This window comes from Heptranchias perlo, chromosome 26, assembly GCF_035084215.1.
Source record: "Heptranchias perlo isolate sHepPer1 chromosome 26, sHepPer1.hap1, whole genome shotgun sequence".
Taxonomy (NCBI): domain Eukaryota; kingdom Metazoa; phylum Chordata; class Chondrichthyes; order Hexanchiformes; family Hexanchidae; genus Heptranchias; species Heptranchias perlo.
This window is the reverse complement of record NC_090350.1, coordinates 29117855-29145304: the sequence shown is the minus strand read 5'-3', so window position 1 is coordinate 29145304 and position 27450 is coordinate 29117855. Positions and strand designations below refer to the sequence as shown.

General features: G+C 40.7%; 1 protein-coding gene across 2 annotated transcripts in view; it reads left to right on the top strand.

Moving 5' to 3' along the window:
* LOC137342625 (proto-oncogene tyrosine-protein kinase LCK-like) overlaps nucleotides 1-27450 on the top strand; it is a 92421-nt gene that overhangs the window by 11316 nt on the left and 53655 nt on the right. The window contains exons 2-3 of one of the 2 annotated variants that reach the window (XM_068006651.1): nucleotides 23242-23337; nucleotides 24638-24750. In XM_068006651.1, coding sequence (XP_067862752.1) covers nucleotides 24643-24750 — 108 coding nt within the window. In that variant the 5' untranslated portion in view covers nucleotides 23242-23337; nucleotides 24638-24642. The remainder of the gene's footprint in view (nucleotides 1-23241; nucleotides 23338-24637; nucleotides 24751-27450) is intronic. The other variant, XM_068006652.1, reaches the window with a different exon arrangement.

Here is a 27450-nt window from a genome sequence, read left to right as displayed (position 1 = left end):
GTTACTTATTGCACATCTCCCTCAAAGTTCAGTGAGTTTCAATTAGATTTAGCATTTTCTTTCCCATTGTGTTTGCCCCCCAATCAAATTGTAACAGAATTTAGGTTAACCATCTATTTACTTCCGCGAGTGTTAATAGATGCTTTACACACTGAAAAAAAAAATTTCTGAAATAGTAGCTGTTCTAAGTGCAGCACTGTAACTCGTTTCTGTCCATGAGTAAATGTCTTTTAGACGCTAATAAGGCTAGGGCTTCACAGCAAACGTTTTTTAAACTTGATTCTTTGATATAATGCATGCCAACACTCCAATGCAGTACTGAGGGAGTGTTGCACTGTTTTTGGATGAGACGTTAAACCAAGGCCTCGTTTGCTCTCTCAAGTGGATGTAAAAGATCCCATGACACTATTCGAAGAAATGCAGGGGAATTTTCCCCAGTGTCCTGACCAATATTTACCCCTCAACCAATGCCACTTAAACAGATTATTTGGTCACGTATCTCATTGCTGTTTGTGGGAGCTTGCTGTATGAAACTTGGCTGCCATGTTTCCTACATTTACAACAGTTACTAGACTTCAAAAAGTACTTAATTGACTGTAAAGCGCTTTAGGACATCCTGAAATCATGAAATGTGCTATCTAAATGCAAGGCTTCCTTTCTTTTCTATATAGGGAAATGCAGCAGCCAGTTTGTACACAAGACCTCACAAACGTCAATGAGATAAATAACCAGAAAATCAATTTTGGTGAGGTTGTTTGAGGAATAAATATTGACCAGGACACCAGGCAATCTCCCTCGCTCATCTTTGAATAGTGCCATGAGATCATTTAGATCCACCTGAGCAACAATGCAACACTCACTCAGTTCTGCACTGAAGTGTCAACCTAGATTATGGGCTCGATGTTACTAGGGCTGCGGGTTCACGGCGGGGGGGCTATTGGGCGTGTGGGTAACGCGCCCGGCGAAATCAGTCTGCCCTGAACGCAATCGCAGGCTGATTGGATCCACTTATTTAGTCTTCTGGGTTCCCCACTGCTGAGCTGCGCGTCGGGCGGACTGAGCATGTGCAGTAAGGTCTGTCAGCTGGAGGAGCTCTATTTAAAGGGGCAGTCCTCCACTGACAGATGCTGCAACAAATAGGAAAAAATACAGCACAGAGCAGCCCAGGAGGAAGGCTGCTCCCAGTTTAATGATGCCTCACTCCAGGTATCATTAGATGGGGTGAGGAGGAGGGGGAGGACAGAGATCTTCCCCCCGGCGGGCGGGAGGAAGCGGCCTGCCTCTGCCACCAGGAAGGCCTGGCTCGAGGTGGCAGAGGAGGTCACCTGCACCACCAACATATCGCCCACCTGCATAGAGTGCAGGAGGCGCTGCAGTGACCTAAGTAGGTCAGCCAAAGTGAGTACACTTACTCATTCCCCTACACTCCATCTGCCACATCACTGCCCCCACCCCACATCTCCTTCTGCACTGCCAACACTACTCTGTCACATCACCCCTCACACCCACTCAAACCTCATCCTCATCTTACCTGCACTTACTCACCTCGCCAGTACTCATCCCGCCACTACCACTCAACCCAATCCTCACACAATCTCATGGCTCTATCTCATACTCACCCTCTCATGCATCTCTTTCATGGTCAGCTGCACTCAACCTGCCACTACCTGTGCTGCAACCACAGGGCATGCAGAATGTGCAGTCACATGTGCAGTAGGAAGCGTAAGGCAAATGTGTCGTGAGCATGAAGGGGATGCATAAGGGTGTTTGAGGTTTTGTCATGGCTTTTACTTCTATTGATTTCTGGCCAACTCACATCACATATTATATTGTCACCACTACTGCCACGTCTTTGCGAATCTTGTCTGGTTTGTGCAATAATGCCCTTTCCTGAGGATCACAATGAAGACCCACACCTGATGCCACCCATTGTGTCACTGCAGAGTGGGTGTAGGTGTATTTGCAGGGCTCTTTTGTGCAGACGACTGAGAGACGTCGGCGATGTCCCCGGTGGCACCCTGGAAGGATGTGGAGGAGAAGTTGTTGAGGGCAGTGGTGACTTTGACAGTGACATGTAAGAAGATGGTGCTCGGGCCAGCCGGGAGCAGCTCGGCCGAAGGCGGCTGCAGATATCCACGACTACATGTCGAGTGACTCTGAGCCTCCGTGTGCACTGCTGCTCAGAGAGGTCCAGGCAGCTGAGCCTAGGTCTGTGGACCCTGTGGCGAGGGTAGTGCCCCCTGCGACGCATCTCTCTCTGCGGTTGCCCTCCCTCCTGCTGTGCAGGTGGATGTGTCACAGCACTGTGTTGTGGAGCTCCATGTGTCAGAGGTGGACGGCTTGGCCGGAGAGGCTGGTGATGCTGTTTGCCCTCCGAGGAGGTCATGACTGCAGCTGCGGTGCCCCCCATCCTGAAGATGTACATCTGAGGGGGTCCGCAAGGTAGATACATGTGTCTGGACACCGGGGTAAGTGTGCAAGTTGGTGACTTTGACTGTCAGGAGGAGGGTGGTGGAGGCCAAACTTTGTCCCAACACAGAGTGGCCGCCTGCAATGAGTGAGGGTCTCCCCCCACCACCCGCCCCCCCCCACCATCTGTCAAATGGACCTTTGCAGCTGCCACAGGCTGATAGCTGCAACACGTCCATTTCAACTGGGAGTGCTTCCCCCAGTATGGGAAACAGTCCCAGTTGTTTCTAAAATCCCACCCCTCCTGACATATTCCCTTAATCAGGTCTGTTAATGACCTGAAATACCAAGATAAATATTGTTAAGTGGCACCCCGCCGGCTTTAATTGCCTGCGGGAGTCCCACATGCGGGGGCTGCGCGCGCGTCTGTGGGGAACCCGGAAGTGGGCGGGTTGGAGCTGGGCTCCCGACCCACTCCGGGATTCCCCGATTTTCGAAGCCCCCCCCCCCCGCCAGGAACGCACCCGATAGCGGGTGCTAAAATGGAGCCCAATGGGAGTGAAATTTGACTTGGACGATAACACAAAATTGGTGATAGTGAATCTGCCACTATCCACAATCCACCTGTGATTTTTTGGGGGAGGAATATAAAACAGGCTGCCGATTTGCTGTCACCCATTTAGTGCGACCACCCAAGGCAAATTTCACCCCCAGTATTTCCTTTAAATAAAATAAAGGTTAGGTTAGATTGGGTTTGAGGCACATTATTAAGGAAGAGTAGAGAAAGCTTTACCCTGCATCTAACCATGCTCTACCTGAGCTGTACTACACCAGTACCCAAAATGGGAAAGTAAAGGAAAGTGGGCCGTCTGTAATGATAGGAGCTAAAGTGTAAACACACAGAGTTCCCTTCTATTGTTGCCTCCCTGGTGCTAGGGTCAAGGATGTCACGGAGCGGCTGCAGGGAATTCTGGAGGGGGTGGGTGAACAGCCAGCAGTCATGGTCCATATTGGTACCAACGACATAGGTAAAAAAAGGGATGGGGTCCTGCAAGGTGAATTTAAGGAGTTGGGAGATAAATTAAAAAGCAGGACTTCAAAGGTAGTGATCTCAGGATTACTACCGGTGCCACGTGCTAGTGAGTATAGGAACAGGAGAATAGACCGGATGAATGCGTGGCTGCAGGGATGGTGTAGGAGGGAGGGATTTAGATTCCTGGGACATTGGGACCGGTTCTGGGGAAGGTGGGACCTGTACAAGCGTTACGGGTTACACCCAAGCAGGACCGGGACCAATGTCCTCACGGGGGTGTTTGCTAGTGCTGTTGGGGAAGGTTTAAACTAGAGTAGCAGGGGGATGGGAACCTGAGCGGGGAGTCAGAAGGGAATAAAGTTGAGAGCAGCAAGAGAGGGGAAGACCCAGGGGAATTCTACAATACAAATAGTACAAACAGTTGTTCAAGAACAAGTGAAAGGGAAAAGCGTAGAGCAGTGGAAAGAAAGTATACTTTAGGCACGACAGATAAAATAAAAGCTAGAAGGCGTAAGGCGATTAACCCAGCATCAAAGCTGTGGCAGGGGGTTGGGATCCTGAGCAGGGAGACAGAGGAAAGCGTGCCAGGAAGGGACAGAAGGTATGGAGTAAAAGGTAAAGTGCTAAAAAAGGAAAAAGCAGGAACTAAGTGTCACAAAACATATTTGAAAGTTCTTTATCTGAATGCACGTAGCATTCGTAACAAAATGGACGAGTTAACGGCACAAATAACTACGTATGGGTATGATCTTGTGGCCATTACAGAAACATGGCTGCAGGGTGACAACGATTGCGAATTAAATATGCCAGGGTATAACTATAACTTGGTGTTGTAAAATTGTTTACAATTGTCAACCCCAGTCCATCACCGGCATCTCCACATCAAGGGTATTTAACAATCAGGAAGGACAGGCAGGAAGGAAGGGGAGGTGGGGTGGCTATGTTAATAAGGGAAGGAATCACTGTAATACAGAGAAATGATATTGGGACAAAGGATCAGGATAATGAAACAGTTTGGGTAGAGATAAGGAATAATAAGGGGAAAAAACACTTGTGGGCGTAGTATATAGGCCTCCTAATAGTTGCAACTCTGCTGGAAGAAGTATTAATCAGGAAATAGTCGGGGCATGTAATAAGGGAACAGCTATAATTATGGGGGATTTTAACTATCATATTAACTGGACAAATCAAATTGGGCAGGGCAGCCTTGAGGAAGAGTTTATTGAGTGTATTAGGGATGGATTTCTTGAGCAGTATGTAACTGATCCTACAAGGGGGCAAGCAACCTTGGACCTGGTCCTGTGTAATGAGCCAGGATTAATTAATAATGTCCTAGTTAAGGATCCCCTTGGAATGAGTGACCATAACATGGTTACATTCCATATCCAACTAGAGGGTGAGAAGGTTGGTTCTCAAACAAGCGTACTGAGCTTGAAGAAAGGAGACTATGATGGTATGAGAGTGGAATTGATTAAAGTGGACTGGGAAAATAGATTAAAGGGTAAGACGGTACATGAACAGTGGTGTTCATTTAAGGAGTTATTTTACAACTTTCAAAAAAAAAATATTCCACTGAGGAAAAAAGGGTGTAAAAGAAATGACAGCCATCCGTGACTAAGTAAAGAAATTAAGGATAGTATCCGACTTAAAACAAGGACATGTAAGGTAGCCAAACTTAGTGGGAGGATAGAAGATTGGGAAGTCTTCAAAAGACAGCAAAAAGTAACTAAAGGATTGATTAAGAAAGAGAAGATAGATTATGAAAATAAATTAGCAAAAAATATAAAAACAGATAGCAAGAGTTTCTACAGTTATATAAAAAGAAAAAGGGTGGCTAAGGCAAACGTAGGTCCCTTAGAGGATGAGACCGGGAAATTAATGGTGGGAAACATGGAGATGGCAAAAATGCTGAACAAATATTTTGTTTCAGTCTTTACGGTAGAGGACACTAAGAATATCCCAACACTGGACAAACAGGGGGCTCGAGGGGGGGAGGAGCTAAATACGATTAAAATCACTAAGGAATTGGTACTCAGTAAATTAATGGGACTCAAGGCGGATAAATCCCCTGGACCTGATGGCTTACATCCTAGGGTCTTGAGGGAAGTGGCAGTAAGGATTGTGGATGCTTTGGTAATAATTTTCCAAAATTCTCTGGACTCGGCAAAGGTCCCGGCAGATTGGAAAACTGCTAAAGTAACACCCTTATTTAAAAAGGGTAGTAGGCAGAAGGCTGGAAATTATAGACCAGTTAGCCTAACGTCTGTGGTGGGTAAAATTTTGGAGTCTATTATTAAGGAGACAGTAGCGGAACATTTGGATAAACATAATTTAATAGGACAAAGTCAGCATGGCTTTACGAAGGGGAAGTCATGTCTGACCAATTTGCTTGAGTTCTTTGAGGACAGAACGTTCAGGGTGGATAAAGGGGAACCAGTGGACGTAGTGTATTTAGACTTCCAGAAGGCATTCGACAAGGTGCCACATAAAAGATTATTGCTCAAGATAAAGAATCACTGGATTGGAGGTAATATTCTGGCATGGGTGGAGGATTGGTTATCTAACAGGAAGCAGAGAGTTGGGATAAATGGTTCATTCTCGGACTGGCAACCAGTAGCCAGTGGTGTTCCACAGGGGTCGGTGCTGGGTCCCCAAATCTTTACAATCTATATTAACGATTTGGAGGAGGGGACCGAGTGTAACATATCAAAGTTTGCAGATGATACAAAGATGGGAGGGAAAGTAGAGTGTGAGGAGGACATAAAAAACCTACAAGGGGATATAGACAGGCTGGTTGAGTGGGCGGAGATTTGGCAGATGCAATACAATATTGGAAAATGTGAGGTTATGCACTTTGGCAGGAAAAATCAGAGAGCAAGTTATTATCTTAATGGCGAGAAACTGGAAAGTACTGCAGTACAAAGGGATCTGGGGGTCCTCGAGCAAGAAAATCAAAAGGATAGTATGCAGGTGCAGCAGGTGATCAAGAAGGCCAACGGAATGTTGGCTTTTATTGCTAGGGGGACAGAATATAAAAACAGGGAGGTATTACTGCAGTTATATAAGGTATTGGTGAGACCGCACCTGGAACACTGCATACAGTTTTGGACTCCATACTTAAGAAAAGACATACTTGCTCTCGAGGCAGTACAAAGAAGGTTCACTCGGTTAATCCCGGGGATGAGGGGGTGGACATATAGAGTTATACAGCACGGATAGAGGCCCTTCGGCCCATCGTGTCCGCGCCGGCCATCAGCCCTGTCTACTCTAATCCCATATTCCAGCATTTGGTCCGTAGCCTTGTATGCTATGGCATTTCAAGTGCTCATCCAAATGCTTCTTGAATGTTGTGAGGGTTCCTGCCTCCACAACCCTTTCAGACAGTGAGTTCCAGACTCCAACCACCCTCTGGGTGAAAAAGTTCTTTCTCAAATCCCCTCTAAACCTCCCGCCTTTTACCTTGAATCTATGTCCCCTTGTTATAGAACCCTCAACGAAGGGAAAAAGCTCCTTAGTATCCATCTTATCTGTGCCCCTCATAATTTTGTACACCTCAATCATGTCCCCCCTCAGCCTCCTCTGCTCCAAGGAAAACAAACCCAATCTTCCCAGTCTCTCTTCATAGCTGAAGCGCTCCAGCCCTGGCAACATCCTGGTGAATCTCCTCTGCACCCTCTCCAAAGCGATCACATCCTTCCTGTAGTGTGGCGACCAGAACTGCACACAGTACTCCAGCTGTGGCCTAACCAGTGTTTTATACAGCTCCATCATAACCTCCTTGCTCTTATATTCTATGAGGAGAGGTTGAGTAGATTGGGACTCTACTCATTGGAGTTCAGAAGAATGAGAGGCGATCTTATTGAAACATATAAGATTGTGAAGGGGCTTGATCGGGTGGATGCGGTAAGGATGTTCCCAAGGATGGGTGAAACTAGAACGAGGGGGCATAATCTTAGAATAAGGGGCTGCTCTTTCAAAACTGAGATGAGGAGAAACTTCTTCACTCAGAGGGTAGTAGGTCTGTGGAATTTGCTGCCTCAGGAAGCTGTGGAAGCTACATCATTAAATAAATTTAAAACCGAAATAGACAGTTTCCTAGAAGTAAAGGGAATTAGGGGTTACGGGGAGCGGGCAGGAAATTGGACATGAATTTAGATTTGAGGTTAGGATCAGATCAGCCATGATCTTATTGAAAGGCGAAGCAGGCTCGAGGGGCCGATTGGCCTACTCCTGCTCCTATTTCTTATGTTCTTATGTTCTATCTGATCATAGGCAAAAGGTGACTAACAGAGATTTGCTCCAACCTGCTGTATGGGGGAGAGTGCAGGCAAGTGGAGTTGAGGTAGATCAACCATGATCTTATTGAATGGCGGAACAGGCTCAAGGGGCCATATGGTCTACTCCTGCTCCTATTTCTTATGTTATTATGTTGTTTTCCCCAAGAGATCTACTTAAGATGAAATGTTTCAGGACAGTTGCATCTGAACAATCACATTTGACTGGAGTGACAAGAAAATAAATATAAATTTATGGACTACAATATTGTGTAAAAAATCAACAACCTCTACAAAATTGAGAATGAAAAATTCAGTGTAGTACATAGTTTTTAATCTTAGTGGTTTAATTAATCAGAAATGTTGTCTAGGCCCTGATATTGCTCTGTGGGATAACAACACATAACTGCTTAACATGTTGGCCTGAATATTTTCCTCCATTGTTTTAGCAGAGAAGTCGATCCATTTTAAATGAGTTAACACCTTTGCTAAGATAGCAGAAAGAGGAATTTCAGATGAACAAATTAAATGTTTGTACGTTATTATCATTGCACAATTTCAGGGCTCCAGAAGTTTAAATATTTTATACTTGTACCAAAATGTTATAATTGGATAAGCAGCAAATTCATAACTAATTACGTTTAAATGTATACGTTTTGCATTAAATCTAATTTGATGGTAAGTAACTGGGCTATGAAATTGCCTTAAACTGGATGTGTCGAACACTTTAGAATAAGTTCACTTTCCAGCTTTCATTGAGCTTTGTTAAAATTATTGGAAGCCAGCAACTCAAGTTACTTATAGAAAACAGACTCAAACATCTTAACTGAGTGTTTCTTGAATACTTCACAACTTATATCACTTACTACACAAAAAATAAATGTAATAATGTGAGGAATTGGCGATGTGCACAGCCTAAAAATATTGGGAACTTTTGTTTAGAATTGCGCTGAGATATCGGATATTTTTAGCTCAACATCCTGCAAGATCTTCAATGTGAAATCACAAATAATTTTAGATCCAAAAATTGGCAAAAATACAGTGAAACATTAGAGAGGATACTTCTCATAAGTTTAGAATATTTGTAACAAATTTTAATGAGATTAGATTAATTTTTGATATTTCCTAATCGTTTTGATTTGCTGCATAAGTCGTCTTATCACTTTTTGCATTTCATTACAAAAAGCACAAATGACACAGATAGCAGACCTCAGGTAGTAGAATTGTGTTCCCAATACTTTATTTACATACATGCTAGTGCACCATTCCTGCGTGTAATATCTCATCCGTTGGCCCACATTAATACCTCCCAAACACTTGTAATATTCCATTGCACAGTTCCCCTGATTTATGTGTAGAATGGTTGACTCATCACAGGAATTGTGGTTATATTTGCAAAACCAGGGAAATCCATTTTTGGTTGCTAACCATTTGGGGTACCTATTGTATTTAATGCAGCTAAATGACAGCAACTGAGCTTTTTTTTAAACTCTCCTGCAAGACATATAAAACCATAACTTGAGGTCAGAGTGAATGCTCACTGTCACAAGAAATTCACCATTGGAAGAATACGTATTTAAATAGACTTCTAATATCTGAAATGTAGCAGCTCATAATAAAATTGAATTGAAATTTTCATGGTCTTTTCTTTTTAAATCCACTGTTACTGAGTTTTCTGGAAAGAAGATTTGTCAGTTTTCTGCTTGGGGGGAAATTAAAACAACCAAATATGAATTAGCTTACCTGTTGAACTGAAGTCCATTTTGTGATGGAACAGTTAAACTCTTTGGCACAATGCATATTTTGCTGTAATTATTACTTTAATTGGTTCAGTGTTGCTGTTGGTGGGAGTGCAGGCTCCACTGGACACTAAGCTCCTATGTCAGCAACCATTATTAGGACCTACTGTACTTTGCTCACCACCACTTCAAACATCTGAGTGCTCAGCTCAGGTTCACTTTAAACAGTTGAAAGCCCCAATGTACTGCTCAGCTGTATATTTCATTCTTCCTCATGGGAAATTGGAAATTTCAAAGTTTTGTTATTCAATTTTATCACTACATGTACAAAGGAGGCCAGAAGTAATGAAGCAATTAATTTAATTATCATTTTCAATTCAAAGTACACAAACATAAGTTTAAAAAAAACTTAAATTGCATTTTATTATTTGTCTCTGATTTCAAACTCAGATGTTGATTATGAATATAAAAGGAAATACTTTGGTATTAATGCCATAGCTCTATAAATCAGTGTTTTAAAAGATGGCCATATTCGTGGTTCAGGATATACAAATTCACTGCTCTGCTTAATTTCCTCATTTCCCATTCTCCAGAGCTGGATTAACATTCTTAGCTCCTACTTGACTAATGGCTGTTAAACCAGTTGAGAGGCATGAAATGAGCATTATTACAGGGGAGTCCTGATTGGCCAGGCTTCCGCTGAGACTGCTGATCAAATCTTATATAATCAACACCCAGCGGAAAACTGAAGTAATTAGCATTTCTATTTGTTGCTGTTAAAATAAATAAAAACATGGTGACATTAAGCCACCCCCTTTTCTAAAAGCAGAAAACATCCCTGTACGTCGTTTTACATGACTTTACATATTTGGTTATGTCATTATACATTCTGTTAATGTGGTATTGAGAGATGTGTACATTGGTACACTGAATTAGTTGTAGTCACCCAAGAGAATGTGCTGATCTTTCCCGTGTTTTGCATGGGACATGGTTGCTGCCTTATTTCTCATGTTAATCTGTCCCCTTTCTGTAAGTGCGCACAGTGGTCTTCATGGATGGGAGATCGTGTGGGTTGGCCTTCATGTGAACAAGCACAACAGAAAGTTAAGAGACTTTGAACAAGAACAAGGACACCAAATAATAAAGAATGGAAGAACTATGATATCATGAAATGGACCCTAAAAGGACAAGTAAAGTTGGAAGTGTTCATTCACACCAAATGTGGGTTTTCAGTAAAGGGATCTCAGTGTGTTTGGACATGAAAGAGGGTGGAAAAATGCTACAGCAGTTACTAGCTGTGCTACCTAATATGTTGGTACTGCTACTCAGTTCTCACAGCTGACTGCTCCAGTCACTAAACCTGCCTCAAAATTCTCTGGTACAGTGACACTGACAATTTAAATTATTAAATGTCAGGACATACTAGGACAAAAAAAATAATAGGGGCAAAACTCTAGCAGTGAAAGATGGGGATTGCATAAATGTCTTGTTTTATGGAACTTGGCCTCAAAATGTGATGAAATTGATCATTGAGTAAACAACGATTTTAATGAGTAGGTAGAGAGATCCCTCTAGCTGCCAGCCTCTTGGGAAACCCCTGTAATACAAATAGTATTGCATGATTTCATCGTAAGAGGCATTCAGTACAAGCAGCAGCTACTGAATTATCCATCCAGTACCATTTTCTGTGCACCAACCTGTACAGAAGTATAACATAATCGACAATATTGTGGTGATAATGCTCTGATGTTTCAGCATCAGTGTAGGTTCAATACAAGTTTAAGTACGGTGATGATTGTACATGAATGTGCCAGGACACACATTTTGTTTTACAATAAAATAAACTGCAGGTGCTGGAAGTCTGAAATAAAAACAGAAAATGCTGGAAACACGGAACAGGTCAGGCAGCATCGATGGAGACAACAGACAAATTGACATTTCAGGTGACGAAGGGGCCACACCTGAAATGTTAACTTGTCTGTTCTGTTCACTGATGGCAATCCTCGGGCCTTTTGGTTCAGGTGCACGCTGGTCATGCAGCACTGAGTCAGGGCCCAAAAATAGGCCCTCACCAAAATCTACCCTTTTATTTCATCCAGAGCCATGTCATTTTTGTTCCTGTATCATCAGGACGCCCACTGTGCTGATAGTCAAAAGTTTTTTTGTGTGGAAAAAAATGAATTATCCAATTAATAGAATTGAGCAATGTAAATAAAACAGCAATGTGGAAATTTAATTCCAAAAAAATTGAATTATCAGATAAAGCAATTTTGGAGGAGTGGACTATATCAGCAAAATCATTGTTGTGGAAATATTGTCGGGCAGAGATGCATTTTTTTAAAAATTAAAAGCTCTCTATCTGTAATCTGGACCCACCCTGATCCAAGAACAGCCAAGAACAAAACTGGTTCACTGCCACAAAAAATAATTATCAAATAAATGTTTATATAACTGCAAAAAAGGCCAAAAATAAATAATGCCATACAAAGTTTTGTTACTTTTATGTCTCTGCACGTGTACCTTTTTATAGAGATATAAAGAAACGACACAAAGGCTGCAAGTTGTGGAAGTTGGATTATTTTAGTCTACTCTCTGTACAATTGCTTTGAATATGCTTTCCCTTGTTACCTGATTAAGCAAAGCATGTTGATTACCTTATAACAGCATAACAATTTAGATAAGATGTAATGAACCTAGAACATTCTTAAAGCAGTGTTACTACTATGTTGAACATTACAGTTACTGGATCTTTTTGAGCACTTTTAATCTGATCTAAGTCCATTGGTCTTAGCAATATACCTGCATCAGTAATTTCAGCAAGAGTTCTCCTGATCTCTCACCGTAATTTCGGCGGAAACCCTGGAGAATTGGTGGAAACGGTTGTTTATGCCGATTCTGTGGGTTTCCACCGATCTTTCACCAAAGTTACAGTGGGAGATCAGAGAACCCCTATGGAAATTTTACCTCTTGATGTTGATGCAGGCTGTGCACGTCAGTTCATCATGACCCTTTGGGCAGGCGAGCATGTAAGTTTTGTAACTACGGAGCACAAATGAATACATAAGTCTAAAAGTCAATCAACTATTACATTTTTCACCAGCCTACTATCACAATGCAAATCATTTATTTTGATTGCCGCTGGGAGATATTTTGCAAGCTGCCACAGTATGAACTTTTCACGGCGGTTTTTACAACAAACAATTCAGTCTTCGACAATCCAAACCCACCCAGATGTTGTGATGAGGTTATAAGACCCACAGAGATAGTGTCGCAACTTGAAATAAAACCTTTGTTGCAAAAGAATTTGAACTCTCCAATGGACCGATTATACTGCATGTTTTCTGTTGTAGCCACAGTTTTAACTCTAACAACACAATCTGTGATTATAACTGATATCAAGCGAGACTCAATTCAGGTTTAGGAGTCAAACGTGAGACCACTTTGAGGAGGTGATCTCACATTGCTTCAGTTTTGTGCCAGCTGTAGTTTAACTATGGTGAAACGAACTTTTTAAAGTTTAGAATGTTCTCAGACTGACACTTTCACCTTTTCAATATTAAAATATTTACCAGCTTTTGGGTGTCAGTTGGCAGTGTATTTAAATACTCATGTGCAAAGCTCTACTTTGTCACTAAGTATAAACAGTGCCATACTGCCAGTACCAATATTAAACCAATACTTGCAGTATAAAGCCAACATTAATGCTGGCTGTCAAATCTGTGCTGAAACAGGGCTATGGGCAGTTTTGTGCAATACTTTCTTGATCTATAAATAGAATACAGGGTGGACAACTGCAGCGTATGGAAAATATTTCATCATGACCTGACCACACGATAAATCAACTTGTGATATCATTTGTGAGTGAAGCGGTCAGGTTACTATGAAATACTTCTTACGTTCTAAGGTTGCCCACTACGGCTCTCATGCCTGAACAGAATTCAAATCCATGACAAATGCTAAACAAAATTGGGAAGGCATTCGTGCAGTCGGTTTAAAAGTCTAATATGCCATGATACACGAGCAATGATCATGGCCTCTCAAGGAAGGGCCGCACATATTAATACAATTGTCTCTCTATGGCCATGTATTTGGGAACTGTACAAAAAGCATTCCCTGCAGAAGATGATTTTATGTTTTTCCTATTAATATATTCGGTATAAATAAGCAATATATTTTGGGCCAGATTTTGCTGGAATGGGGCATCTCAGTTAGATTTGTTCATGCACGTTTAAGTTTCAAAAAATTTTTGCCCACAAAGTTGCTGGAAGTGCGAGCTGATAATGGCACAGCGAGGGCAACAGGGCATCTGAGACCTTGGCGAACAATGGGACAAACAGTGTATCTCCTTAACTAATGAGATTAAAGGATTGACAAATAAGCAGAGGAAGGGCTGAGAAGAAGGTTGAATTAGAGTGGGTGAATTCAATGTCAAATCAGGTAAAGAAAGAAATAGAGAGGGAAAGAAAGATTGGATTAAGACAAAAAAGCAACAGAAAGGAAAAGGGAAAAGTAAGAAAAAAAAATTAACATTTGACATTTTTAAAATGTCCTAAAACAATTCAAACCCGAAGGAATGAGACTCCACACATATAATTGTTCACTTTACGGGCAAGAAAGATTGATTGGCAGTCATTAACAATTATCAAATCATTAATAGGATACTTACGCTGTTAATTACAAGACAACTTTCTGTGGCTAGTTTAATGGGCAATTAATGTGCAAATGCAGCAACTTCATGAGGTTAAGGGCAAGATGCCATTTTCGCAAAGCTAACGGTGGAGTGGCACAAATTGGCCAGCAACTTGTGGCAATTTGCAATTCACAGGGTTTCTTTTCCTTGCTACAAGTTGCTGGAAGATTTGCATATTAATAATGGCATGCGTCGCGCTAATGCTGTTATTTTTTCAGCAAAATCTGGTCCATTATCTCATAAGTTGCGGTAGATCAGAGAGTTTATTGTGAGAGGTTACTGTGCTTCGTTTCTAAAATTAGTGTTCCTGCAAGTAATGCAATAATGCATTTTGACACACATTCTGTCATCATGGTGTTTATTTGTAAAAAAAAATGAAAGCAGGATCTGCAACCACTTCTTCATCTATAAGCTTTATTAGCAAAGTAGTTTGGAAAGGAAAGAGAATGATGTTTACAGTATAACACTTCCTAACAATGTATCCTTTCTCCTTGTAATTGCTCGCAGGTCATGACTATATGATCACATAAATTAGTTTTATGAAGAAAAAGGTACCATAGTTAAATCTGCTGATGGAGGCACTGCATTTTGTAACTTGTGCAAATGGCAGCAATGGCAAGTTGCATTAATGTGGTGCAACAATCAAGTGTAGTTGATTTACTGCTGCACCAATGTCACCTTAAAGACAGAATAGTGGTAGTTTTTACACCCCAATACACCTCTGCCATGCATAGCAGAATAGCATTCTTCATTACATGGTATAACGCTCCTGTAGTTATCAAATGGCGATCTACCTGCGTAACCTGAGCAAAGTCATGGGAAATCCATTGGTATTTATTGAAAATGATAGGCTGTCATGCATCAATGCAAGAGCATTACAAATGCCAGATCTATATATTTGGACAGTCAAACTTCCTGGTCAGTTATTCAAATATTTGGCTGAACAATTACAAACACTGCATGATATTATAAAAGTCAGTTTTATGTGGTTTTTATAGCAGGAAGTTTTATTTTATTGAGAGTGCAAACTGATTTGTGCTGATCATATAGTCATGCCCAGCAAGCAATTTCAAGGAGAAAGGATGTATTGTTATGAAGTGTTATACAGTAAATATCATTCTATTTCTTTTTCAATCTACTTTGCTGATAAAGCTTAAAGGGGCAGCACCTTGATGAAGAAGTGTTTGTGGATCCTGCTTTCATTTGTTTGCAAATAGATACCGAGATGACAGAATTTGTGTCAAAATGCATTATTGTATTACTTGCAGCTGACGCCACTGAGGCAAAAATGAGCTGAGGCACTTCTGGTTCTTCTCCCTCCCAGAACAAAAAAAAGGTTGCAAAACACTTTTCTGTAAAGCATTGCCCCTTTAATAATTAAAACAGGAAGACCGATATTGAGTTTCAATATTCAAACCAAGAAATTGACAAATATTGACATAGTTGGTGACGCCTCCGGTTAAACAGAACCATGTTTCCTTTAAAATGTTAATTAAATTGTTGCAGAATTACTCAAGCATTCTAGTATCATAAGTAATGACTGATTTATCTGGGAGAAGACCCCTTGCCCACAAAATGTTATTCAGCTATCACAAAGAGCCACTTAACCATGGAAACCTTTATCTACGTTCAAAATACCTGTCACTTATAAATAAAGCTACACAGTTCTGCTCATTGCAACTTTCTATATTTTCAGTTCACCAAATAAACTCTCAGCATCCTGGAAAAATCTGCTACAGAATATAATGATACACGATACCATAAATGTGTCAATTTTTTTTATCTAGTTTCAAAAAGTGCTCACATAACATTTTACAGCTTAAAGCACTGACAGAATACCAAGGTGTAATGACAGGAAAGGCCTGGATTCTAATCACAGAACAGAATTACCTACAGAAAGACATTGGCTTAAGTAGATTGACAAAATCAGCAAACCTAGAGAAGCATTGTGTCACAAAGCTGAATGCTCGTATAATGAACAGTGGAATCAAGGTAATAGATTGGGATAGATAGAAATGTTATTTGTAACAAGACTTAAATAAGAAAGACAGACAATAGTCAATAACCAATTGGGATGTTGTAAGGATTTGCTGATAGTAAAGACTCTTGTTAAATGTATGACATTTCATACATTCTATGATGCAAAGTAAATCTTCTCCAATAACATGACAACCCCAAAGTCAAAACACTTTCTACTGTAACAACGTGAATGATTCCTCTTCCCACTCTTGTCTTTATAATCTCTTTCAATAACAGTGCCAATTTTGTGCCTAATTACAGGCAATGTTATGCTATAAACACATGTCCAGTAGTGTAATATATGGTTTAAAGCAGAATGTTAAGTGCATCTATACACGACTATGACTTTGAGATTTCAAATATTTGTGTCTGAATGCTTAGTACATTCATATTATGTTCCTTTGTCCACTATTATAAATGGGCTATTGCTTCCACTAAAACAACTGACTAATGATGTTAATATGAATGTGTTAAGTCTTTGTTTGCCAATCTTTGCACCTCATGATTTTAATGCACACACACTAGAAATCTCCTTATCCAAGAGTCACATTTCTTTTGATTTTTGACAGGAGAAAGTGAAATATACAAAATATAATGAAACACCAAACTGGCTGTAGCCATGTTTTATTTGGCAATAACTTTAATCTGTTGATGTTAATCAGCATAACAGCCACATTTTAAGTAAGAAATGGTGACCTGATATTAAAACTAAAAATTGGTGTATTTTTTTATTTAAATATTCTTGTGGATCTCTCATGGAGTTTCTCACAATAAATTGGAGGAAATTTTCTTTATAAGAACAGTCGTGTTATACTATGTTACACACAATGTACTGATCCGCTGCCAAGGTCGATCTGTATTTAAAGCCAGTCCATCCCTTTAAGGCCACAAACTTTAATTACTGTAAATAGGGATGTTCTGGTGTCAGTTTTCTTCCTCTTTGGTATACTTTATCTTAGTTGAAATTGGTTGGCATTTTAAACAAAGTTTGATAGCTAAAGTATGATGGGCTGAAAACATTTATTTATTAACTAGTAAATATCCCATGGTGGTGCACACAGTGAATTGGCAGGTATGCTGTTTTATAACAATAGGAGTGTTATGAACAAAATGTGTCACGGACAGTGTGACAGGTAATAAATGGAAAACTCACAGGAACTGCACACTATACACATCATTTTTTTTAGTCTATATATGTATATATATATATATATATATATATATATAGACAGAACAAAGTTGATTGAAGATATTTTACACGATCAAGGATAATGCCTTGTTTGGCATGAGTGAAACTGACCCCGGTAATCATGCACTAAAAGGAAGTTATGTAGGTTATGAATTTACTCTATCAAAGCCCCTCATAATTGTGAACACCTCTATTAAATCTCCCCTTAACCTTTTCTACTCTAAGGAGAACAATCCCAGATTCTCTAGTCTCTCCACATAACTGAAGTCCTTCATCCCTGGTATAATTCTGCTAAATCTCCTTTGCGCTCTCTCCAAGGTCTTGACATACTTCCTAAAGTGTGGTGTCCAGAATTGGACACAATGCTCAGCTGAGGCCTAACCAGTGATTTATAAAGGTTTAGCATAACTTCCTTGTTTTTGTACTTTATGGGGTCAATTTTAGGATGGCCGAGCGGGTGCGTTCGTGGCGGGGGGGTTCTTAAAATTGGGGAATCCCGGAGCGGGTCCGGAGCCCGGCTCCAATCTGCCCACTTCCGGGTTCCCCAATGATGTGAATTGGTGCGCATGCAGCCCCCGCACACAGGACTCCCACCAGCAATTAAAGCCGGCGGGATGACAGTTTAGATAGTTAGGGAGGCACTTGAGGTCGTTGACAGACCTTATTGGGAAGAGATTTTAGCAGGGATGTGATTTTGGACTCTCCTCAGCATGTTTCCCATGCTGTGGGAAACACTCCCTGTTGTTGCAGACGTGTTTCAATCAGCAGCCATTGGGAGATGCAGAGGATTCCTTGACAGTTGGGGGGAATACCTCATTCATTGCAGCAGGTCACTCTGTCACCTCAGACAAAGTTTTGTCTGCCACACCGTTGTCTCCACACTTAAAATTATTACATCATACCCTAAACTCTGCTGTCCAAACACATTTACCTACTTTGCGGACCCCCTCACACTCACACTGTCAGGATGGGTGGGGGGTTCCATAGCTGCATTCATCACTCCATTGGAAGACGAGCAACATCACCAGCCTCGCCAGGCACGCCGTCCATCTCCGCCACGTGGAGCTACACAACACAGTGCTGCGCAACAGGCACCTGCACAAAGTAGTCGTGCAACTACACATGCGCCCACTGTAGGGTGACCCAATGGGTGGCATCAAGGGTGTTCCTGGAGAACCTCATGAAAGGGCCTTATTGCACAAGCCAGTCAAGAATGGCTAAGACGTGGCAGTAGTGGTGACAATATAATATGTAATGTGAGTTGATCAGAAATCAAATATAAGTAAAAACCATGACAAACCCTCAAACACCCTTGTGCATCCCCTTCATGCTCATGACATGTTTGCCTTACGCTTTCTACTACACATATGTGATGCATGCCCTGTGGCTGCAGCACAGGTAGTGGCAGGTTGGGTGAGGCTGACCGTGAAAGCGATGCATCAGAGAGTGAGTATGAGACAGAGCCATGAGATTGAATGAGGATTGGGTTGAGTGGTAGTGGTGGGATGAGTACTGGGGAGGTGAGGAAATGCAGGTAAGATGAGGATGAGGGTTCAGTGGGTGTGAGGAGTGATGTGATAGAGTAGTGTTGGCAGTGCAGAAGGAGATGTGGGGTGGGGACGGTGATGTGGCAGACTGAGTGTAGGGGAATGAGTAAGAGTACTCACTTCGGCTGACCTACTTAGGTCATTGCAGCGCCTCCTGCACTGTATGCAGGTGCGTGATATGTTGGTCATGCTGGTGACCTCCTCTGCCACCTCGAGCCAGGTCTTCGTGGTGGCAGAGGCAGGCCACTTTCTCCCGTCCACCGGGTGGAAGATCTCCCTCCACCTCCTCCTCCTCACCCCACCCAGTAAGACCTGGAGTGAGGCATCATTAAACCTGGGAGCAGCTTCCCCCGGGCTGCTCCTTGCTATAATTTTGCCTATTTTCTGCAGCATCAGTCAGTGGAGGACTGCCCCTTTAAATAGGGCTCCTCCAGCTGACAGCCCATGATGCGGGTGCGCAGTCCGCCCGCTGCACAGCATTTCAGCGCGAAACCCAGAAGCCAAAGTAAGTGGCTTCAATTTACTTACGATCACGTGCCAAACCCACTGATTTCACTGGGCGCGTTACCCATGCGCCCAGTCGACCCCCCGCTGCCAACCCGCCTTCCTCCTAATATCGGGCCCTATGTCTCTATTTATAAAGCCAAGGATCCCATATGCTTTTTTAACAGCTTTATCAACTTATCCTGCCATCTTCAAAGATTTGTGTATGTGCACCCCCAGGTCTCTCTGTTCCTGCAGCCCCTTTAAAATTATACCATTTAGTTTATATTGCCTCGCCTCATTCTTCTTCCCAAAATGCATCACTTCACACTTCTCTGCATTAAATTGCATCTTCCACGTGTCTGCCCATTTCACCAGTCAGTCTATGTCATCCTGAAGTCTGCTACTATCCTCCACATTGTTTACTACATTTCCAAGTTTTGTGTCAACTTTGAAATTGTGTCCCCATACCCAAGTCCTTAAGGTCATTAAGATATATCAAAAAGAGCAGTGGACCTAATACTTACCCCTAGGGGACACCACTATATACTTCCATCCAGTCTGAAAAACAACAGTTCACCACTACTCTCTGCTTTTAGTTTCTTGGCCAATTTCATATCTATGTTACCCCTTTAATCTCATGGGTATCAATTTTGCTAACAAGTCTATTATGTGGCACTTAATGCCTTACAATAAACTTGTCAGTAGGTTTCTTCTTGAGAATAAATTTCTAATTTGTGCTGTGAATTGGGGAAGGTGGCCATTCGCATTTTGCCTCCTCTCCAAGCCAGAATATTATACTTGTAGGACAGGTTTGGTTTAAGCAGAGATACAGTAGATTGTTGGGCCACAGACACCTTCCATCAAGGGTTTTTAGGATACAAGCTCTCTACATGGTGGGTTCCTGATTTCAGCCAAGTTATCTAGGTGTAGTGCTAAATGGAAGGAAGGAAAAATCAAACAGCAAATCAACATCTAGAGCAACAGTGCAGGGAACTGGAAACAGCCCATCTGCCTATTTCTGAGTTAGGCAACGATGTGAGATATGAGGGAACATAAAAATGGGGAAATTCATTTACAAAATGAACAGAGAGAGAAGAAAGAGGAACAACCAAAATCAAATGTCCTTCCAAATGTAGCAGGCAGATTCAAGGGAAAGACACCTCTGAAAGTCACATCACAATCATATGATTATGGAGGTAGCTTGCATCTGTCTCTTAAAAGAAAGAACGAACTTGGATTTGTAAAGTGCCTTTAATGACCTCAAGACATCCCAGAACACTTTCCATCCAATGAATTACTTTTGAAGTGTAGTCACTGTTGTAATGTAGGAAACGCAGCAGCCAAATTGCACATAGCAAGGTGCCACAAACTGCAATATGATAATGACCAGATAATCTGTTTTAGTTTGAGATTGAGTTTAATTATCAGGGAATTGTTAGCAACGGAAGCCATATTAAGTCCAATATTTTGGCAAGGCAGATGTAATATTCACTGTAGATACTGTCCCTATTTGTGTAAATTAGAAAGGAAAAAGATGAGACCGCCCCTACAAGAGATTGGAGGCTCAAATTTAATTAAACAAATCTATTGTTAGTAAGTCTTGTTTAGTTAGATTTGAACCTTCCCTGGTGATCTCCAGCAAAGGGTCACTGGATAGTTAACAGGAGCAGGTGAACTGGGATATTTTTATGGGGCCCAGTGAGCCCTGCAAAAATAAAAGGTGAAAAGGTTTCAGGCCATTTTTTGAGCAACCTCCATTGGCCCCTTTAAGGACAGCTGATTAGGCCACTCAATGTTCATACAAATAAGTTATTTGGGGTAGAAATTGTCTTGGGTGGTGGCGCAAAACGGGTGGCATCGCATCGACCACCCCGTTATACAATGACTTCAATGGAACTGGATATCAGGCGGGACGTATAACGGGCGGTTGATGCAATAACATAGGAACATAAGAAATAGGAGCAGGAGTAGGCCATACGGCCCCTCAAGCCTGCTTCACCATTCAATAAGATCATGGCTGATCTTTGACCTCAACTCCACTTTCCCGCCCGATCCCCACATCCCTTGATTCCCTTAGAGTCCAAAAATCTATTGATCTCAGTCTTGAATATACTCAACAACTGAGCACCCACAGCCTTCTGGGATAGAGAATAATACTCATTTTGCGCCCAAGACAAATTTCTACCCGTTTGTTTCTCCTGTAACGGGGTATTATTACTTGGCAGCTAGAAATGCTGTTTGGCACTCTGAAAGGATAATATGATATTTCTAACCATATTGGGTGGATATTAGTCAGTGCCTCAGAATTTCAGGAGGAAGGGGAACAGCTCACAAAACAATATATAAGTAAGAAGTTCCATTTCCCCCTAGGTTGAAAGGAGCAATGGTGGAAGTTGTAAAACCACTGAAAGCACCTTTGCTGCTGGTAAATAAAAAATGTGCTTAAGAAAATTAAACGTTAAAAATATTGGGGGGGAGATTTCCCAACTGTAACAAAATTTAAGAACACATTTATAATTTAATTACACAAAGCACACAGAGAAAATTATCCCCCATTGTGGCTTGATGCCATTACCACTCCACTTAGAACTAGAAGATCGTGTGTTATGATTCAGTGATAGCAAATTCAATCGCGGCTTTCAAAAAGGAATTGGATAAATGCTTGAAGGGAAAAAATTTGCAGGGCCACGGGGAAAGAGCGGGGGAATGGGACGAACTGGATTGTTCTTACAAAGAGCCGGCATGGGTTGAATGGCCTCCTTCTGTGCTGTGACGATCCTATGATGGTCATGGCAAGGGTGTTGATTGGCTGTGCTCCCTCCTTAGCAGCCTATTAAAAAGTCATGCACCGAGGATAAGTCAAGGATGGGAATATGATGTGACTTGTGCACCATTAAGGGATATTTGCACATCTGTTTTTGCAACAATGCAAAGAAAGTCAGGTTCTTTTTATTAGATTATGCCTGGATATAAGTTGCAAAATTGTAAAGCAGTACTGCCCACCAAAACCAGCCTACTGAGGTATCTTTAAGCCACTATGTAGGGTTCAATTACTTGACGAGTGTTTTATGTGCAGTGAACCACATATATTGTGTACTGTACCAACAATGTATGAATGTGTGATTATATTTTGTAATTGAAAACAATTGTAATTAAAATTGAGTGAAAGCTCATGAGATGGGATTTGTTCCATGTATAGCTTTTTAAAAAAATTAGCGGGTGTCTTTGTATTAAAAAGCAATCTTCTAGTGCTGTGTTTGAATCTGGTCGGAGTATAAAGTCATAACATCTTAGACTCTGTAAAACTGAAAATAGACTGTCATGCAAAAGCAAACATAATTTCTTATAAGTATGTTCTGTTATTTCTTTACCTAAAATATAAATTTGAATTTGGAAGCTTAAAAATAAGGTTCAGTTGAAAATATTAATTTACCCAAAAGGAACTCTGTGTGTCAGTTATTGACTTTCCGTCATCAAAATGTAAAAAGCAAGTGGTATTTTCTGAAGGTACATTGTACAGGTGACTTGCATCTGGTACAAAATTTAGAAACTGCAAAATGAATCCAAACAATTTAAATTGCAAAATGCACTGCATGGAAAATAACAAAACGGAGTTGGCTTGTAGACGGCACAGTAGTAAATAAAGAAATTTTAGAAAGGAATCAATAATTAAAATAACGCAGGGAAACTGAAAACAATTATGAAACTTTAGCAATTTTGAAAGTAACAGCAACTTTCGCATAGTTCCTCAATCTACATTTGGTCTGCTTAGGCTAATAAGACTACAGAATGATCACAAATTCCTCCAAAACAACAGGTTTATTTTTTAACGTATTCATCCCTTCAATTATACAGCTAATGTTTATAATGCCAGAAGATACTGAAATTTCAGCACACTTCAGCAGTTAAGATCTCTTCATCAGTGTCTGCTGTTGTATCAACTATAGGATTGTAAGTAATTTCCTTTTGTCTTCTTGTCTGTGCTCTGTGTGCTAATTTACTGAGAAGTATATCCATTCTTTTTTTTATTATTAGAGATCTCTAGTCAGGACACCCCAAAGGATTTTAAATGTTAAACTTGATCCCCTGGAAATGTATTTGCAAATATAAACATTTGTTCAGTATTTTTTCAAAAACTGTGGACTTTTATATTTTTTTCAAAAATTACCTTATTGTTCATCTTGCACACATTCATCTTGGATTTTCTAATGGAATTTCAGTTAACAATACAGAGGTTTTAATGAAATGCACCAAATAGTTATCGTCTAAAAGACAAAAAGGAAAGCTGAATATTTAGATTGGGGCTGTGCCTTCTTCAAGCAGGCTGGTCAGGCTGATATAACAATAGATCAAGTTCTGGTTGTTGTAAAAGTAATTATGAGTGTTCTTTCATTCTAGTAATTACAGATTTTTTTTTCCATTTCATTAACATTCATATTGTGTTCTAAAAATACAACTCCGAAAATATAACATGGCTGTGAAATGCTGAAACAAAACAAAGTGAAGCCAACAGAACAGACAGAATCTAGGTTAATGCTGCCTGCAGTGCAGATTGTTCAAAGCTAAGTAGCTGATGAAAGGGTTAAATATCACACCCAGATCAGAAATTTTCAATGAATGCGAACTGGAAGTAAATTGGTACATTTGAAATCTATGCCAGGTGTTATACTTAAATGTCTTAGTTTTAATTATGTGTTTGTCTTCAACTAAAGCTGTAATTTCATATCAGTATGGTTACTTATTTGTTAAATTATTTCTACCTATAAACTTATTTTTATACTCCGACATTTTAGAACGTGCAAGTTTCCATCTTCAGATGGACCATAAACTATGTGTTACGTGCCTCTCCGACTGCTTTTTTGACGGTCTAGTTTATTTGTATGTGCTGTTGTAAAAATCTTTACCAGAGGGCAATAGATAAAAATTGTTTAACGTACTGAGAGCAGGTGGTGCATTTGCCTCATGACAAATGGTGCCAAGCAATGGCTAGGATGTTGGTTGATGCCCTCGATTCCTCACAAGGCAAATTTCCTGGTCTAGGAAAAGGAGGATTCCAAACAGAGGCAGAAACAAAGTGCCCAGTAGTGAGGGACAGAACTGAGGGGAGAAAGTAATTTTTTAAAAAATGTACCACGAACTAGGTGAAAAGAATAGTTACTGCGCACCTGCTTGAGTGGTCTCGTCTAGATACATAACCCCAAAGCAGACGTTACACTTTGTGGTTTGAGATGCCTGCTGTGTTTTTTTTCAGTGACAATGGGCTGTAACTGCAGCACAGACTATGATGATGATAACTGGATTGAGGATATGTGCGAGCAATGCAAACTGGAATATGAGCGAGAGCAGAAACAATACCAGCAACAAGTAAGTCGTTTTCGCGGTCAATGTGGGAGATTTGGTCCCAGAGAATTGAAGTCTTTCCTAGAATCAAACATTTTTTTTAAAAACTGGTGTTAGGCAAATGAGTTCTACTCATCAGGAGTGCATCGTAGGAAGGTTTGAGCTTTCATGTAGCCCTTAATAGCGTTTTACCTAGGATCAAGGGAAAGTTTGTCCAAATGAGGGGTTTGAAACAAACTGAGTATCCAGTTGCAGCGTCATGGGCTGCCAGGTCAGTAGGAGATTCCCTTTCTGTTTTTCTTTGGTAATGCACCTTTCTATAGCCTCATAAGAGCCCTTCTCCTCCCCCTGCACAAGTCTGCGATTGCCAACGTACACACTGGACATATGCCAGATTATTACATTGAGAATTAAACAGAATCCAAAACTGAAATCTGAGCTCGCCTGAGGTTGCCTGAAGTGAGCCAGTTGTTCCTTTTTTTAAAAGTTTGATTCAGATCTCTTTAAAGAAAACTGTCCATTCATAGGAGTGGAGTTGAGTCGTGTGTACCCAGTTTTCTGGACACAAAAATGTCTCCTCAGTGGCACAAGATCATGGTGCTAAATATGGGCAATTGGAATTAGGAGTAGGAACTGCAGCAACATCTACTTGCATTTATATATAGTGCTCCTCACATGTAGGGAGAGAGCACAAAGCACTTTACAATAAGGAAGAAAAGGAGACCGTGGACACTACGCGCAGGGAAAGGAGAAGAAAAAGATGCTCCGAGGGGGAACCAAAAGCACAATTCAAGAAGAGGGTTTTGAGTAGGTTTTTGAAAGTAGAGAGAAAGATGGCAACGTGGAAGAATCTGGGTAGAGAAAATAGTGACCAATTCATAGCAGTTTGGGCCTGGTGAGAATTTAGGTGCATAACAGTATGGATTCCAATTGCCACAAACACTTCATTAGTAATCTCAATGAAATGGTACTTAAATTGCAGCCCTAGGACCCACCTCGCCATCACCTGCGGGCTCAGGAGGCATTCTGCTCCACTTGTCTTTGGGCCACCATACTTAGCCTGGCAGAGCGGAAAGGAAGATAGGTAATAGCCCTTAACAAATAGAGTAACAGCCATGAGGGACCAAAACAGTTATTAATCACCACATTATTACAGAAGGCCAAATTAGCTCACTATTGAAATGATCCTCCTTGTGTTACTAAGTCTGTAATCAATACTGATGTTCATGATAGTTGATTCAATTACTTAATAGCTCAGCAAAATTGCAGAAATAAGGAAAGAAAGTCCAATATTGGATTTGACAAATTATCAGGATGACAAGATAATGATTAAAAGTGGGTGAAGTTTTGTTAAATACATGAAGCAAGTGATTCTTGCAATGGAGCGGCTGATGATGGACTGAATTGGAAATGCATAGCTGCTGATTTTGTGCAGCCTATGGTTAACCTTTAACTTCCTTTTAGCCATACCTAAAAGTACAGTACCCACTAGAAGTAGCTCATTTATCAAAGCAACACTTTTTTTTTTAACAATGTTAAAAAGCATCCCTAATGTATTAGTTGTATCAGTGAAACATGATGAAGAGTTAAATTCATAGAATCAGTGTCCAGTTTGGTTTTTCCATCATTCTGGTTTCAGCAATGGTCAAAATGAAATATTTTTTCTATTAAAGTTTTGTACTGTGCTTGCATTGGTTTCCATTCTGTTAATACCATCACTGAAACAGGCTTTAGGGGAGAGGGGGAGAAAGTCACCTCAAGGTGACCTCATTCCAGTTTTCAATATTATGAAGGGAGTCGACAAAACTGATTCAGGCAAATTGTTCACTATACTGAAAGGTTGTATGCAACACCAGGGAACATCAGCTTACAATTACAAAGTTAAGAATAAGAATGGAAATCAAGCTGATGGTACTGGAGTTGTGAAATAAGTTACCAGGCAAAGCCTGTGAATCAGACAATCAAGAGGCAACTTAAGGCTTCATTTTACAAAATGTGTGCTCCCAGCAAGGGACTTTGCCTGAGGGGGCTCATTGTATGGGCAGCTTGTATTAAATTAGCAGTAAATATTTTGTTTTGAATGTTTTCCGTATTGGATGATTTTGACCGGATGGATATATTCTGAGTTGTGTTGAAAAAAAGGACCCGTTTTCACATACAAAAGCAGAACTCAACCATCAATCACTCAAATTACACACTATATATTTGGATCAGAGTGAAAACTTTTAAGAGCATCCCTAACAAGTGTACAATTTATTATGTCTGTTTAAAAAATTCTAAGAATGTTTGCGTGTACAGGGGTCTTGCATGGTTTTAAAATATGTTTGAAATTGTGCAACACAGTAGCGTTAAAAAAACGCATTTTCAGTTATAAACTGCAAAGCCCTTCCAGCAGAGAACAAAAGCATGGCAGTGAAATGATCAAAGCACCTTGATAACAATGAAAGTAAATCTACACTTCTGTGAAATAAAAATATTCTGCTAACTATTTATGTGGAAAAATGTAGCCATATTTCAAAATTTTGTATATCAAAAAATAATTTAGACTATTTACAATAAAAGAACTCATGTCAAACTCAAAAACCACAGCATCCTGTCTAACATACCACAGTCTTTAGACAATTTTTCATACACATTGGTTCAAAAATATAGCGTTTTACAAAGAAATGACAATATAAAATGGGTTAGTACATTGGCACAATTGCATTTTAGGACTATGCAAGA